Source organism: Balaenoptera musculus, chromosome 14 (genome assembly GCF_009873245.2).
Source record: "Balaenoptera musculus isolate JJ_BM4_2016_0621 chromosome 14, mBalMus1.pri.v3, whole genome shotgun sequence".
NCBI lineage: Eukaryota > Metazoa > Chordata > Mammalia > Artiodactyla > Balaenopteridae > Balaenoptera > Balaenoptera musculus.
Genome location: NC_045798.1, coordinates 35,481,213 through 35,496,468, shown reverse-complemented (window position 1 = coordinate 35,496,468; position 15,256 = coordinate 35,481,213). Strand labels below are relative to the sequence as shown.

Sequence of the window (15,256 nt, the reverse complement as noted above, 5' to 3'; positions counted from 1 at the left end):
CGGTTGCTTGAGAATCGCAATAATCAGCCAAGTTCATTAGACGAAGGAAAAGATACCTTTGTGTACATAATGAGAGCCACCGCGTGGCCGCGGAGAACCACGCGGAAGAAGGAAACAGTTTTGTCTCGCGCTGGTGCAAACGGCCAGGGGGAGGGTTAAGCCGACCCGAAGGCGGGTTTCGTGGACCGGCTTCGAAAGCGGCCGAGGCAGCCGAAGCGGCTTTCGAAGTTAGCAAACAAAGCGTCTCCCCAGTAACCGTCCGGCTCCAGACAAGGCTCCTGCCACTCCGACCGCTGAGGCGCAGCGCCGGCGCTCCGGCTCCTCCTCCTGCGTCCCTCCTCCCCCTTCTCCCGGTCCCCAACGGATGTGAGCCACCAATCCCAGCAACAAACAACCCTTCAAACGCGGGAGCGGAGCGGCCCTCTAACGGGCCCCTCCCCGCCCCACATCTGTCCTGCGCGCGGGCGCAGCCGCTGATTCATCTGCAGCCAGGCCGGGAAGGAACTGCGCACCGGCAAGTTGCAGGGGAGCCCTTCCAGGCTGGTGGTTTCCCCCAGGACCATGTTACCCCCTTGGCCGTTTTAGATGTGTGTTCTCTTAGGTGCCGAGCCGTCGGCACACCACAGGAAAAAAAAAAAAAATCGTAAGGTCGCTCCCTTCTTAGAGTGACGCTGTTTTCCTTGTTTATTCATTTTAAGTCCTGTAATTGGAAAAAACCACCCAAGCTTTGTAAACTCTGGCCTTATTCACTCTCGGGGCGGGGGTGTCTTTTTTTGGGGGAGGGTGAGTGGGTGGGAGGCTGGCTTTAATTTTCAGTGTAATCCTAAAACAGAGGCTCCAAAATCTAGTTAGTCATCGTTTGGCTGCCTTATTCCTCCTTGGGTTGAACCTTGTTTCCACGGAGCTTCTGCCGGGTTCTTCACAGATTACAAAACAAAAACAGCACAGAGCAGAAACTGGAGGCAGACTCGGGAGCTGACGTCTCTATTAGGCTAAATTATTTACGTTTGGGTTTTTTTTTTTCTTTAAGTGATGGGGAAAGTCTTAGTGTGGCATGTGACAGTTCGTTTACTTCAAAACAACGAAGGGGACAAACACGCGAAAACTACACGCAGAGGAGAAGGCGGGGAGGGGGCACGCGTTTCTTGAAATGAGCCTAAAGCATCTGGTCTTTTTAAAGGGTAATTTCATCTAGGAACTCCTACTGGAGTCCTCCTCTCAACCAAAATAAAGCAACAGGAACATGTATTTACTTAATGGTTAGTTTCTGTTTGAAGTACCGGGGGTGGGGGGGTGGGGAGAAGGGTCCCCTAGCAGGATATAAGTCCTAAAAGTAGACTCTGTTCACCGAAACAGATGAGCGCCCCCGGGGTGGTAGCCCCCTTCCCATAAAGGCGGCACAGCTGCCCGGGTCCGGGGGTGCGGATGTCAGGCCGAGTCTCGGCGGGGCGGGCGCGCGTCCGGGCCGTCCCCAGGCAGAGACTTTTAAAGAGCATGTGAGTATGACAAGTGTCTGTCCGCAACATGTTAGATTTCGAAACTGCCTTGCAATCCAGTCCGGAACTCGCAGCTTTAGCCGGGGGAAACAGACTTTCGCCCGGGGTGTCTGTGTCTCATCCTCCCCCCTCCCCGCCCCCCACTGTTGCTGTGGAGGAAGAGCCCCCGGAGGAGAAGGGTGCGCCGCGCCGCGCCCGCGTGTCAATGGCAGCCGCGCATTCTGGAAGAAGTTGGTTCTTGTCCCGAATACTTTTCCTACGGAGCCCCGCCCCTTGAACCAGCAGCCGCTGTCTTCTCCTGCGGCCAGAGCCGGGACGGTGGAGTTGGGGCAGCTGTCAAAAACGAAAGGGGAGCCTTTTCTTCCCTGGGGGGGAGGAGGGGGAGGAGGAGAAGGCCTCTTTTCCATCTGTTGCAATTTCCTAACCAAACGCACCCTCGCCAGCCCCGGGAAGAAAGGCCTAAAGTAGAAACTCGGGGCGCTCGGCTGGTGTCGCCGCCGCCGAGCCGGGGATGCAGGCGGCGTGCGCGCAGTGCGGAGCAGCGATCGCGTTTCTGGGCTCGGCCGCCCCCACGAGGGACGGGTGACAGCGGCCCGGGGACGCGGGCTGAGGCGGCGCGGCCGCGGCGCTCGGTGCCGTCCTCCGCGGCTGGAAGGTGCGGGGGAGGGGCGGAGGAGCGGCGGGGCGGGCGGGGGACGGGGCGGGCGGCTGGGGGCGGAGGCAGGACCTCCTGTACCTTCCCTCCTCGCCTCGCTCACTCTGACAGCGCCGAGGTGCGCCGAGCAGGAGCGGGGAACAAAGGAGCGGAGTGGGGAGGGGAGCGAGTTGGGCGAGGGAGAGCCCCCGGCCGGCTGCCAGAAGATCCCGGCAGGAGGAAGCCCAAGTGTCACTTGAATTCCACCCAAGGAGCGGGAGCCTGGGATCCGAGCGCCTTGTTTAGCGATAACGGCTGGAGCGCGTCCTACAAGTTACGGGAGAGTCGGCCGGGAAGGAGGACAATCGCTCGGCCCCTCCGCCCTCGCTCCTAGCCCCTCGAGACCCCAGCGTCGCCTCGCGCTGGAAGGGGAGCTCCAGAATGAAAAGCAAGAAAGGTAAGGCTCGCGGGCTGCGCGCGCCGTGGACGCGAGTACCAGGGAAACGTGCGTGAGGGGCGGCGCTGGGCTCGGGGCGAGAGTGACTTGGTGGACTTTTCCGCCCCGGGGCTCGCAGGCCCGAGTGGCGGCCGTTTTCTTTGTTGAGGCTGCGTCTGAAATGGCAGTTGTTGTTTTCCTTCTAGACACAACACGAGGGGCTGTTGTGGGGAGACGGGCCTCTCCACGCTGCTGGCACGTTGTCAAGAAACACGCTCGCCGCCTTGTTTGTGCGCCTCCAAGTTTCATTGTCTCCGCCGACACCCCACGCTCGCCGCGTGGCTTCTTGCTCTTTCTCGCGGGTGGGGGAGTGGGGTCCGGGTCGGGGGCACCCCTGCCCCGCTTTTCCCCGTCGGGACCCTGGGCGGCCCGGCCGGCGGAGCCGCGGCTCCTTTGTCTCAAAGTTGGGCTCCTGGGCCCCCGCTCACTCCCGGCTGGGCCGGGCAAGTCTTCTCCAGGGATGGGCGTTTACACCTTCGGAGGAAGGCGACTCTGGACCCCAGGTCGCCCCCGGGTGTCGGTCCCTTTGGAAAGCTAGACTTTTCAGAATTCCCAGCCTCTACAAGTTTTCCCACGATGTATCTGGGGCAAGAGGAAGAGTTAGGACTGATGGCAAGCGGCGTGCAGTCAGAATGAGTTCAAGTGTGACATGCAAAGAGTGAGTCTGTCATTGTTTCCACGAAGCGTTCTGGAAGCTTTGTAACTAAAACTTGCCGTCAGTCTGGTTTAAAAACAAAATACACAGAAAGAAAAAGGAAAAAAAAAGACCACCACGAAAGGTCAAAGAATGTTAACTCCCTTTTGAAGTTAACTTTTCAGTCCCTAGCAGGGAGGTACCCCCGAATGTTCCGTCGTGGGCCGGAGTTGGCTCTTCGGTTGTGATTTATGTCGAGTGGTTCAAAACAGAAGTTAATCGCTCGGGGAAGCCAGCGCGGGCGGGGTGGGGGGAGGGGTGACTACTGCGCATGCCCAGCTGCGGCCAGAGTTTCTCCAGCTCCACATTCTTTCAGACTCGTCGAGCGAATACGGTTAGAACAGACTCCCGTTAGAGTGGGGCAGCCTCGAAGCCGAGAGGGTTCCCTCGGCCACATTTTCACCTTGGACTTCTGTTCGTTTGATCCTGGGCTGATGCCTTTGAAACACGCGGAGCTCCCCACCTCCCGCTTTGCGGGCGGGAGTCAAAGTAAACGTCCACCCCGGGGCCTTGGTAGTTGTAGTGGAACTAACTCCCCGCGGACCCTGAAGGGCGAGAGCGGGGGCTCAGAGGTTTGGACGTTTAACTGGGCTCGGCGAGCAAAGGCGCGCGGGGAGTGCCCGGGGGCGCCCAGGGAGACCAGGTCAACTCGTGGAAGGCTGACAGGTCCAGATCGTCCCTGGGAGGCGTCCTCTCCCTCCTGGTGAACTGACTGGAACAAGTTGGGTTGTTTTTGACGGGTGCGTCTTGTGATCCGAGACCAGAGCTGGGCTTGCGCCGGGGCGGGCTCCCCCCATTGTTCGGGCTCTGGCGGGGAAGGCAGTGATGATCCTCCCTGACCACCCGCAAGGCTCTGGGGTACCCCCCCCCCCCCGCTGTTGTACCGGTGCCCTACCGTCCTTCCCGGCTCCCCTCTCTCGGCGCCCTCCCCCCACCCCAGCCAGGGGACGGGGCAGGAACCCGCCGGTCCCTGGGGAATCATCGGGGCGCGCTGCCCCGGGGCGCGAGGTACTGCTACCGCGCCGACTCATGGAAACAATGAAAGGTGACGTGTTGGAGGGGAAACTTCGCGACTGGTTCGGAGCCCTTGCGGGGGAGCGGAGACTGCCGAGGTTGCCCGGGTTTCTTTCCCTTTTTAGGTTTTCCTGGCAAATCCTCTGCGGGTGGGCAGGCCCCTGAGGAGGTTGAGATTCACGGCCCCGTTTTCAGTTTCTTCTTGTAATCTGAAACTCCAAGGCCTGGGTTTGCTCTCACTCGTGCGGTCGGAGGGGCGACTTCAGCGGGGGCCGAGGAGTTGGCGGAACAAAAGCTCCCGGGCCGGCCGGGCCGGGCTCCTCCCTCGGCGAGTCCCTCTAGGTCCTGCCCGCCCCCGCCCCGGCCTCCAGCCACCTGGGGGCCCCGCGCCCAGTGGCCTCCGCTAGAGCTCCGGAAGAGATCTGGCCCGCCTGGCTCGCCGAGTTGGGCTGTCCGTTTTATAAAAGTCCGTGAAAATCTTTAAAAGTTTTGTTGAAAACAAAAGCACTTAAAAACTCAATCGCGGAGCCGGGGATTTGGTAAGACTGGTTTGTGACAATAGTGTCTCGTCTTAGAAAACTGAGAATGCCCAAAAGACCTCCCCGAAAGATTTTCAAACAAGCAGAAGAATCGTTGAGGAGAATCCCCTAAGTCTCTTTGCTCCCGGTTTCTGACGATGTGGGATTCTTGCTTCAGACTTCTGCGGCTGGGTTCATCCCAGCGCTCCTTGGATTTAGTGCCTGGGGGGTTAAGTACGTTTCCCGTCGCTTCTCCTGAGATGTTCTAATCAGGAAACCTGTTAGGTTAGGTTTGCTTTTTCCTATTTATACCCTTAAGCGTTGCCTTCGGTTATTCTTATTCCCAGATCCTTTTGTAGCCTCTTCCAGATTTTTTTATTTTAAGAGTTCAACTTCACAACCACTGTCTCTCTGGCCCTCCCCCGGGCTCTGCCCCTCCCCCTGTTACTATTCGGGGGAAAAAAATGCTTTTTAGGGCTGTGGGATTCATAGGCCATCTTGTGGCTTTCTAAACAAATTTCCTTGTATGTGGATGGAGTAAAAGAGGCTTGTGATCCCCCCGCACCGCCCCGCCCCCCCGCCCCCGACCACCACATTTTTTAAAGTGTGAGCAGAGTAAGACGTTTGGAAACAAGTCGTAACCGGGAAAGTGTTCCAAAGCTCTGTTACAATAGGAAATGAGTAACTTGGAAAAGTCTTCTTGTTTTTCCAAGTTGAGCCACAATCCGGAGGGAGAGTTTTAATGAAAACAGTCCTGACAGCAGCAAACGTGGTTTGCTGTAGTGAAATATCAGCTGGCACAGCCAAGGAACTGAAGTCTTAACTTCCTGTTCCGTCAGCTTTTGTGCACATATTGGAAATATTTGTTAAGAGGTCCGGAGGCCTGGCCGCTCTTTTATTTAAATGAACTGAGAACAGAGTAAAGTCGCTGCAGTTTGGTGTTGCTTAACTGAAACCTGCTTTTGTGTCACTAACCTGTTTTGAAAGATCAGGCTTCTTGTCAAACTAAGTAAGCAGATCAAAGGACAGGCTTTAGGGGTTTTTTGTTTGTTTCAAACTATTTGTGATTATCAATTTACAGTTGGGAATTCACTGTTCAGTGAGCAGACTTTCACACTGTTTCTAAAACGTTAAAAAGGGGAGGTGGGGTTAATAGCCTAGAGAAAAAGTTCTGGCTTTTCAGACTTTTTGAAGAGTTTAAACAAATTGCTTTATTCACATTTGCTTTAGTCTTTCAGTTACTTGACACGTTTTTAAAAGTTAAGATTTCTTTATCAGAGCAAATGTGAAACAGGAACATTTATAATTTCTTAAGGTTTTTTTGTTAATAGTTCTTCACCCAAGTTTCAACACAGGTTTTAAAAGTTTCTCATCTTCTCAACAGTGAAAGCACTTTCAGTTTTAAATGTGCCTCCTTTTTTTTAAAGCAGTTTAATGAAATCTGGGTAGAGAAACATCAGATACACAGCTGTGGTTAAAATTTAGGATTGCTGGGCCTTTTATTGATGGCTGTTTTTTAATTAAGCCTTGAGCCAAAGTGAATTTGCAAGATCATCCTACTCTTTTGTTAGAACTTGCTTTACTTTGTCTTTGGAAGGTTCTGCCTTTTCTGTGGGACACTCCCTCCAGCATCTTCTGCCCCTGCAGTCCAAAACTGAAAATGTGTCACCAAGAAGAGTTAGACTCAATTAACTGACGAGCTAGCTCATCAACAAATCTTTGAATGAGTAGCTTTTTGAGTCTCATTGTGTTAAATGCTTTGAAAGGATGGGGTTTGGGAAAAAGTTCCTTTAAGATACGTTGAATGGTTTATCACTCTGAGGAATATTCTGTTTTTATTTCCTATCAAGGTAAACCACTTGAGCTTGTGTCAACAAAGTTAAGATGCCTACCTTAAACGTCATGCTACTTTAATTTCCTTTATATAGAAGTACTGGTTTTTCAAGCATACTATAGTATGTAATTTATTTATGTTTAAAAAATTCTAAATTGTATTCAAAACGAGATATATGTCTTTATTCAGAGTAGCCTTTTGTAGTTTTGAAACGGGGAAGGGTTAAAGTTCAAAATTATCTTTAAATGTCTAAAAGGGCCAAGTCTGAAGTTTTGTAGAACCCAGTCTATGTGTGATTTAAATATTCCCTATGGGTGTGACTTTTTTAAAATTTCTGGTAGGATTAAAGCGCTTGTAAACAAAAGAGTTTCCTCTGGGGGTTGCATATTCAGTTTTCTTTGTCATGTAACGATTTAAAGCTGATCTCTGCTTATTGATATGTAGTATCCTGGGTTCGGATTAAACTGGCAGTTGAAATTTACGGAAGTTTTAAAATTTATTCACTACTAGGCATCTTTTGACCTCTTACATTAAGTACTAAAAATTGAAAAATATTTTTATGCAGTGAAACTGAAAACTTCGGTGGTTGTTTGTATTTAGTAAAAAGTGACTAGTACTGTCCATTAAAAGTAGGTGTCTAGTTTTGAATAAATGGAGGTAGCAATGAAAAGGAAAAGAAAAGGAATTGGCAGAAAATTCTGCCATGCATTTTATCCTTAGAATACTAACTGGGTTACAAGTGTAATTTTCTTTGCTTATATCGATAAGTGGAAAAAATCTTCCCTTTTATTTCAAAACCTTCAGTGGAAGAGGGAGGAAGAACAGTGTTTCAAAGGTACATTAGTTTACCCGTTGGATTGTTTTTCCTAGTTAGCAATGACCTCACGGAGAAGGTTGTCAGACACATCCCGTCTGCTTATGACACCTTTCCTGTTTCACACGTGGCAAGCTATTCGCTTTAGGTGCAGCTTTGTCTCACTTGCTGGATTAGACATTTCTGAGCATCATTCAAAAGGAATGTGAGATGTTGAATCCTATAGGAAAGTGGGTACGAAAGGGAATCTGCCAGTGGGCTGGGAATCTAGAATATGCTGCTAGTCGAATTACTGTTGAGATTTCGCATGAGCTCTGGTGCTTCAGGACGGAAAACACCGGTTCTTCGCTTGTTTGGCTCTCAGGAGTTGAGAAAACACAGTTGTGCTGAGTGGTCAAAAGAGGTGAGCTTTGCTGATAAAAGTGTCTGACGGCTGGCCTCTGTCCTCTCCTAGGTGTTGTTGCCGCGTCTGGCAGTGAGACCGAGGAAGATGACAGCATGGACAGCCCCCTGGACCTCTCCTCTTCTGCTGGCTCAGGCAAGAGAAGGCGGAGGGGCAACCTGCCCAAGGAGTCCGTTCAGATTCTCCGCGATTGGCTGTATGAACACCGATACAATGCCTACCCCTCAGAGCAAGAAAAAGCGTTACTGTCCCAACAAACACACCTCTCAACACTACAGGTAAGGGAAAGGAACGCCAGCTGTATTCCCTGGGGGTGTGGTGGGTTTTTTCCCCAAAGTCACTTTACAGCATTCCTGTATAGCAAGCCTTTAAGTACCTCCCCACTCAAAAAAAAAAAAGGGGGCATATCTTTTTCTTGTAAACTTTATAGTGCTAACAGCTAATACCTGGCTATATAGAGAAACAGAAACACTTGACAGTTATCTGTCAAAAAGCATTTCCTTTAATGCCTAAAAGAGCCTTCCTTTATGCAACAAACATAAGAAGGAGGTTAAATCTTATTCTATTGCCCAGGAAACTGGTTTGATATTTAAACAAGTTCAGACTTCAGTGAGGTAATTCATGTTCTGTCTGTTGACATAGTCATTTGAACTGGGAAAAATCAGTAACTGGGAGGAGTGGCTCTTTTCATACAGGAAAGGTTTTCCTGTAGTTGATTAACTTAAATGCTGGGGCGGTAGATAACAGGTTAATATGGGGAGAGTTAAAAGGTAAAATTCCCTCTCTAAAATCATTTTCAAACGTTTGAGAATGTATACCTTTCTTTTCCTTCCTCCTGAAAAGGTTTAAGGATGATGAGAGACCAAAAAGGGGATTTGTATCAGGAAAAGAGGAAGTTTATGACAGGAAACACCTCTCTTTTCTTGGCCGGGCTCAAATACCTCTAAATAACTTTGTAGGTCCCGATAAGCCTTTTCATGCCTCCTTTAAATGCAAAGAGAGAGAGCGGTAAGGCGCCCCCAAGAAGGCTCTCGGGCGCGTTGGCGGAGCATTAAAGCGTTTAAAACATCCCCGTGTGATTTCAGGTCTGTAACTGGTTTATCAACGCCCGGCGCAGGCTCCTCCCCGACATGCTGAGAAAGGATGGCAAAGATCCAAATCAGTTCACAATTTCCCGCCGAGGGGCCAAGATATCTGAAGCCAGCTCTGTGGAGTCAGCGACAGGCATCAAAAACTTCATGCCGGCTCTAGAGGAGAGCCCTTTTCACTCCTGTACAGCTGGACCCAACCCAGCGCTAGGGAGGCCACTGTCTCCTAAGGCATCATCCCCAGGATCCATTTTGGCTCGTCCATCCGTGATCTGTCATACCACTGTGACTGCACTGAAAGATGTGCCTTTCTCTCTCTGCCAGTCAGTTGGTGTGGGACAAAACACAGATATACAGCAGATGGCAGCCAGCAGCTTTACAGACACCTCCCTCATGTACCCAGAGGACACGTGTAAATCTGGACCAAGTGCACACACACAGAGTGGTCTTTTCAACACTCCTCCCCCTACTCCACCGGACCTCAACCAAGATTTTAGTGGATTTCAGCTTCTGGTAGATGTTGCACTCAAACGGGCTGCAGAAATGGAGCTTCAGGCAAAACTTATGGCTTAACCCCTTTTTTCAAGCAAAACAGTTCTCAGAAATGTCATGATTGCTGGGATGATGGCAAGAGATGAATTGCATTATTTTATATATTTTTTTATTAATATTTGCACATGGGATTGCTAAAATGAAGCTTCCTGTTACTGAGATGTTGTCAATGGAATACAGTCATTCCAAGAACTATAAACTCAAAGCTACTGTAGAAACAAAGGGTTTTCTTTTTTAAATGTTTCTTGGTAGGTTATTCATAATGTGAGGTGGTTCCCAAGATCATGTGATTTTTTTTTTTCTCCCCCTTTTTTTGTTGGTGTCTTTTTCAGACTGTGCAATACTTAGAGAACCTATAGCATCTTCTCATTCCCATGTGGAACAGGATGCCCATACTGTCTAATTAATAAATTTTCAATTTTTTTCAAACAAGTATGAATCTAGTTGATTGATGCATTTTTTTCATGACGTAATAAAGTATTTTCTTTAAAAAGTACTGTAATGCAGAGTATTTTGTTGAGGGAGGCGCTTCTTAAAAATGAGAAGGAATATAGCACCCCAATGAGCAGGAAGTTGGGGGTAGGGTGGAGTGTGAGTTAGGGGGGTGTCACCAGCTCTTTGAAGAACTGTGGACAAGCCAGTCTGTATAAACAGGATGTGTGATAATTTACTCTTGATAGGAGGCATAGCAGGCCCTTAAATCTTTACTTAAAGCTGTAAATTGGAATGAATCATTTCCATCGGTGTTTAGCTAACCACTAAATCCCTTGGTGACCTGGTCTGCGTATTTTAAGACATGACCCACGTTGAAAAGGAAGATCTCAAAGCACCTGATCATGGCTCAAGTTTTCAGAAGTAAACAACAACCCAAGCAGTTCTTAGTATTGCCTCTTGCATGTTACCGTCTAAAATAATTTTTGTTCAGTGGTCCAGTTAGGTAAGGCCTTTACATTTAAAAGCATCTTTTAAAACATTGTCTAAAGTGGTTAAAGCAGTGGAGTTCTGTCTCCCATGGGACTGTTAGTTTATTAGGTTTCTTTCCTAAGGTCACGGTTTGTGAAAAGTGGTGCCATACACAAGTGGAGTTTGTTGGGACAGGCAATTCTTTATGAAGCCAGGATGGCTAGAAGGGAATTGGTGGTGTTCCTTTCACTTACATGGTTGAGCAGATTTGTCACATGCCACAAAACCATTCTTTGTAGTCATGCTTAGTATGAGGTTTCTTTGTTATCATAGTCATGTTCTTTCCAGCCCTGCCCCAGCTATGAATTGTCTAAGTTTGAGGGGGCGTTAGAGCTTCAGTATTGTTTAAGAATGTAGGAAAATTCTTCCAAACTTAAGTTTGTCTAATTTTGAAATTCTGTTGAGAAAGTGCCTACTGTAGAAAGAGCTAAACTCAAAGACTTCTCTAAGTGGAAGAGAAAAATTGATGAGGACAACCGGGAGTTGGAAGAAAAAACAAGGGAGGAGAAGGTGGTGCCTCTAGCCTGTGAGGGGGGCAGCTTTGAAGGGCTCATCAGCCTCCAGTGGGCTAGCCCCACCTCAGAGTTGCAGAAATAGACAAAACCAAAAATGAAATAATGTATATAAAAGGAGCAAAGTAAACAAAAATGAAAAATCAAAGGGGATTAAGAATCATTACCTGCTTTAATAGCTAGATCAAATGCCAAAATCCTTTGAGTACAGATAAGGGAGACCAGCAAATCCTGAAAGGCTTCCCTTGATAAGACATTTCATTTCATTAATCATACTTGGGGGGGGGGGGAGGGGAGAAAGCAGTCATGTGAGTGATTTAAAAGAAAAATAAATGTCAAGGGTCAAATGAAACCCAAACATTAAAAAAAAAGAATCACCCCAAATGGATCCAGGTTGATAAATAACTGGTGTGTAACAAATGTAATCGGAAAGGTACATGTAAAAAAGTGTTTATTCAAATTGGAGCCAAATAGAAATAATTGTTATGCTTAGTATTTGCATGAAATATCTTTTTTCATTTGTTTACTTTTAACTTGTGGTTTTTTAAAATTTATTTATTTTTGGCTGCATTGCGTCTTCATTGCTGCGCACGGGCTTTCTCTAGTTGTGGCAAGTGGGGGCTACTCTTCGTTGGGGCTTCTTATTGCGGTGGCTTCTCGTTGCACAGCATGGGCTCTAGGCACGCGGGCTTCAGTAGTTGTGGCTCGTGGGCTCGGTAGTTGTGGCTTGCAGGCTCTAGAGTGCAGGCTCAGTAGTTGTGGTACACGGGCTTAGTTGCTCCATGGTATGTGGGATCTTCCTGGACCAAGGCTTGAACCTGTGTCCCCTGCACTGGCAGGTGGATTCTTAACCACTGTGCCACCAGGGAAGCCCTAACTTAATTTGTGTTTAAAGTTCATCTCTTTAAGATAACATGTAGTTGGGTCGTGCTTTTTTAACTGGCCTAACAATCTCTGCCTTTTACTTGGTGTGTTTAGTTGGTTTATATTTAATATAACTACTGATATGTTTGGATTCAGTTTACCATTTGGATTTTTTCCTCCCTCTGTTCCTCTTTTCTTGCCTTTTTTTGGGTTAGTTGAATATTTTTAATATTTTGTTGTAATTTTTCTATTGGCTTTCAATCTATATTGTTTTTAATGGTTGTTCTAGGGGATTACAGTATACATCTTTAATTTATCACAGTCAACTTAGAATTAATATTATACAACCTCATACAAAATATAGAAACTTGGAACAGTATGGTTCCATTTACTCTCTTCTTTTCTTGTTGTTTTTCATATATAATAACTATACCTGATAAATCCAACAGTATAATGTTATAATTTTTGTTTGAAACAGGCATGTGTCTTTTTTAAAAATTAAGAGAAAAGAGAATGTATAAAGGCATACATTGGAGATATTGTGGGTTTGGTTCCAAACCACCACAATGAAGTGAATATCACAAAGTGAGTCACACAAGTTTTTTGGTTCCCAGTCCATATAGAAGTTATGTTTACATTATACTGTAGTCTATTAAATGTGCAATAAAAAAATGTACATACCTTAATTTTAAAATCCTTTATTTGATAAAAAGTACTAACCATCATCTCAGCCTTCAGCAAGTCATAATCTTTTTGCAATACTTAATAACATCAAAGATCACTGAGGGAACGCCCTGGCGGTCCAGTGGTTAGGACTCTGGGCTTTCACTGCCGAGGGTGTGGTTTCGATCCCTGGTTGGGGAACTAAGATCCCACAAGCCACACAGCGTGGCAAAAAAAGAAAAAAGAAAAAAGAAAAAAAAGAAAACTCACTGATTACAGATCACTGTAACAAATAGAATAAAAATGAAACAGTTTGAAATAGGGCGAGAATTACCAAAATGTGGCACAGACATGAAGTGAACAAATGCTGTGGCACCAATAGACTTGACACAGAGTTGCCACAAACCTTCAATTTGTAAAAAACAACATCTGCGAAGCACAATAAAGCAGAGTGCAATAAAACAAGGTATGCCTGTATATAGTCTTTTTTTTTTAATATAAATTTATTTATTTATGGCTGCATTGAGTCTTCATTGCTGTGCGTGAGCTTTCTCTAGTTGCGGTGAGTGGGCTACTCTTCATTGCTGTGCGCGGGCTTCTCATTGTGGTGGCCTCTCTTATTGCAGGGCATGGGCTCTAGGCGCATGGGCTTCAGTAGTTGTGGCACACAGGCTTAGTTGCTCCACAGCATGTGGGATCTTCCTGGACCAGGGCTCGAACCCGTGTCCCCTGCATTGGCAGGCAGATTCTTAACCCCTGTGCCACCAGGGAAGTCCCTATAGCCTTTTATATTTGCTAAATATCTACTATTTCTGATGTTCTTCATTCTTTGTGAGTCTGAATGACATGTCATTTCTCTTCAGCTTGAATTTTCTTGAGAATCGTGGAGGCCTGCTGGTGACTAATAATCTATTTTTGTTCACTGAAAATGACTTTTATTTTACTTTCATCTTTGAAGGATAGTTTCGCTAAAGATAGAATTCTGGGTTGTTTTTTTCCATCACTTCAAAGGCATTTATTGTCTGGCTTCCACTGTTTCTGAAGAGACATCAGTTGTCACTTGTATCGTTGTTCTCTTGTATGTAATGTCTTTCTCTGGCTCTTTCATCTTTGTATTTCAGCAGTTTGGCTATGATGTGCCTAGGTATAATTGTCGTTATCCTGCTTGGGGTTTGTTGAGCTTGGTTCTGTAAGTTTATGTTTTGTTTTGTTTTGTTTTTTACCAAATTTGGGAAATATTGGCCATTATTTCTTCAAAACTTTTTTCTCTTTTCTCCTCTCCTTCTAGAACTCCAGTAGATCTCTAGAACTCCAGTACACTATCTGAGATTATCATGTTTTTCTTTCATCTTTTCTAAAAATAAATTATTTATTTTATTTATTTACTTTTGGCTGCGTTGGGTCTTTGTTGCTGCACACGGGCTTTCTCTAGTTGGGGTGAGCAGGGGCTACTCATTGAAGTGGCTTCTCTTGTTGCGCAGCACGGACTCTAGGCACATGGGCTTCAGTAGTTGTGGCATGTGGGCTCAGTAGTTGTGGCTCACGGGCTCTAGAGTGCAGGTTCAGTAGTTGTGGTGCACAGGCTTAGTGGCTCCGCAGCATGTGGGATCTTCCTGGACCAGGGCTCGAACCCGTGTCCCCTGCACTGGCAGGCGGATTCTTAACCACTGTGCCACCAGGGAAGTCCCTTTTCTTTAATTTTGCTTCTCTCTAATCTTCAGATTGGATCGTTTGTATTAATTTTTAATTCACCAACTCTTCCACTGTCTCTAAAGTGCTGTTGAGACCATCCAGTGAATTTTGACATCAGTTATTGTATTTGTCACATGTAGAATTCCCAATTAGTCCTTTTTTTATCATTGCTATTTCTCTGCTGAGATTCCCCGTCAGTCTATTAAATAAGAGTATGTTTTCCTATAAGTTATTTATAATAGCTTCCTTAAAGTTTTTGACTGCATTTTGCTTCAGTAGGAGTCACGTATTGATACTTTTTTCTTGTCTGATGATGTTTTACTATACAGTGGACGTTATGGATGATACATTAATAAGGACTCTGGATTCTGCTACATTCCTCTGAAGAGTGTTAATTTGTGTTCTGGCAGCCAGTCATTTGGCTGGACTGAAACCTCAGTCTCCTTCTCGCCTGTAGTAGGTAGTAGCTCAGATCTCTGATGAGTTCTTTCAGCTTCCAGCTGCTGCCTTTCAGTGGACTCACTGGGGTTCAGAGTTTGAGGTTTGCTCCTTCTGCTGCTCCTTCCTTTCCAGGATTCCTCTCCGAACTTCATCTGCACTACCAACCCCAACTCTGTCCTTGATATCTCAAGCCATTAAGGCTGCAGCTCTCTGCCACCCTTAGTCTTCTGAAGAATGAGGTGTGCCCTCAGGTATCAAGGTACAAACTTGCACGTCTTACCCCCTCGAAGTTCCCTTCTTTTGAAAGTGGATGACTGACCCCTCTAGTTACTTTTAAACTCTGAATCAGGAGTTCTCAAACTTATCTACACATTGGAATCACCTGGAAAGCTTTAAAAACAACTGTGGCTTGGATTTAGGAATTTTTTAAAGATCCCCTGGTGATTCTAATACATAAACAAATTTGGGAACCACTGCCCTAAACTATTCTTTAGCCACTGTGTCTCTTTGTAAGTAGAACACTGGGAGTTGACAATTTATTCTCTTTGCAGACCTATAAAAATTTGCTTTTGTAGTCT

At 46.7% G+C, this 15,256-nt stretch overlaps 1 protein-coding gene across 1 annotated transcript; it reads left to right on the top strand.

Moving 5' to 3' along the window:
• Positions 1-1,598: 1,598 nt before the first annotated feature.
• On the top strand, positions 1,599-10,036 carry TGIF1 (TGFB induced factor homeobox 1). The gene is made up of 4 exons (XM_036823603.1): positions 1,599-2,151; positions 2,403-2,587; positions 7,955-8,181; positions 8,989-10,036. The coding sequence occupies exons 2-4, from the start codon at positions 2,572-2,574 to the stop codon at positions 9,562-9,564; spliced, it is 819 nt and encodes a 272-aa protein (XP_036679498.1). The 5' UTR covers positions 1,599-2,151; positions 2,403-2,571; the 3' UTR covers positions 9,565-10,036.
• The last annotated feature ends 5,220 nt before the right edge of the window (positions 10,037-15,256 follow it).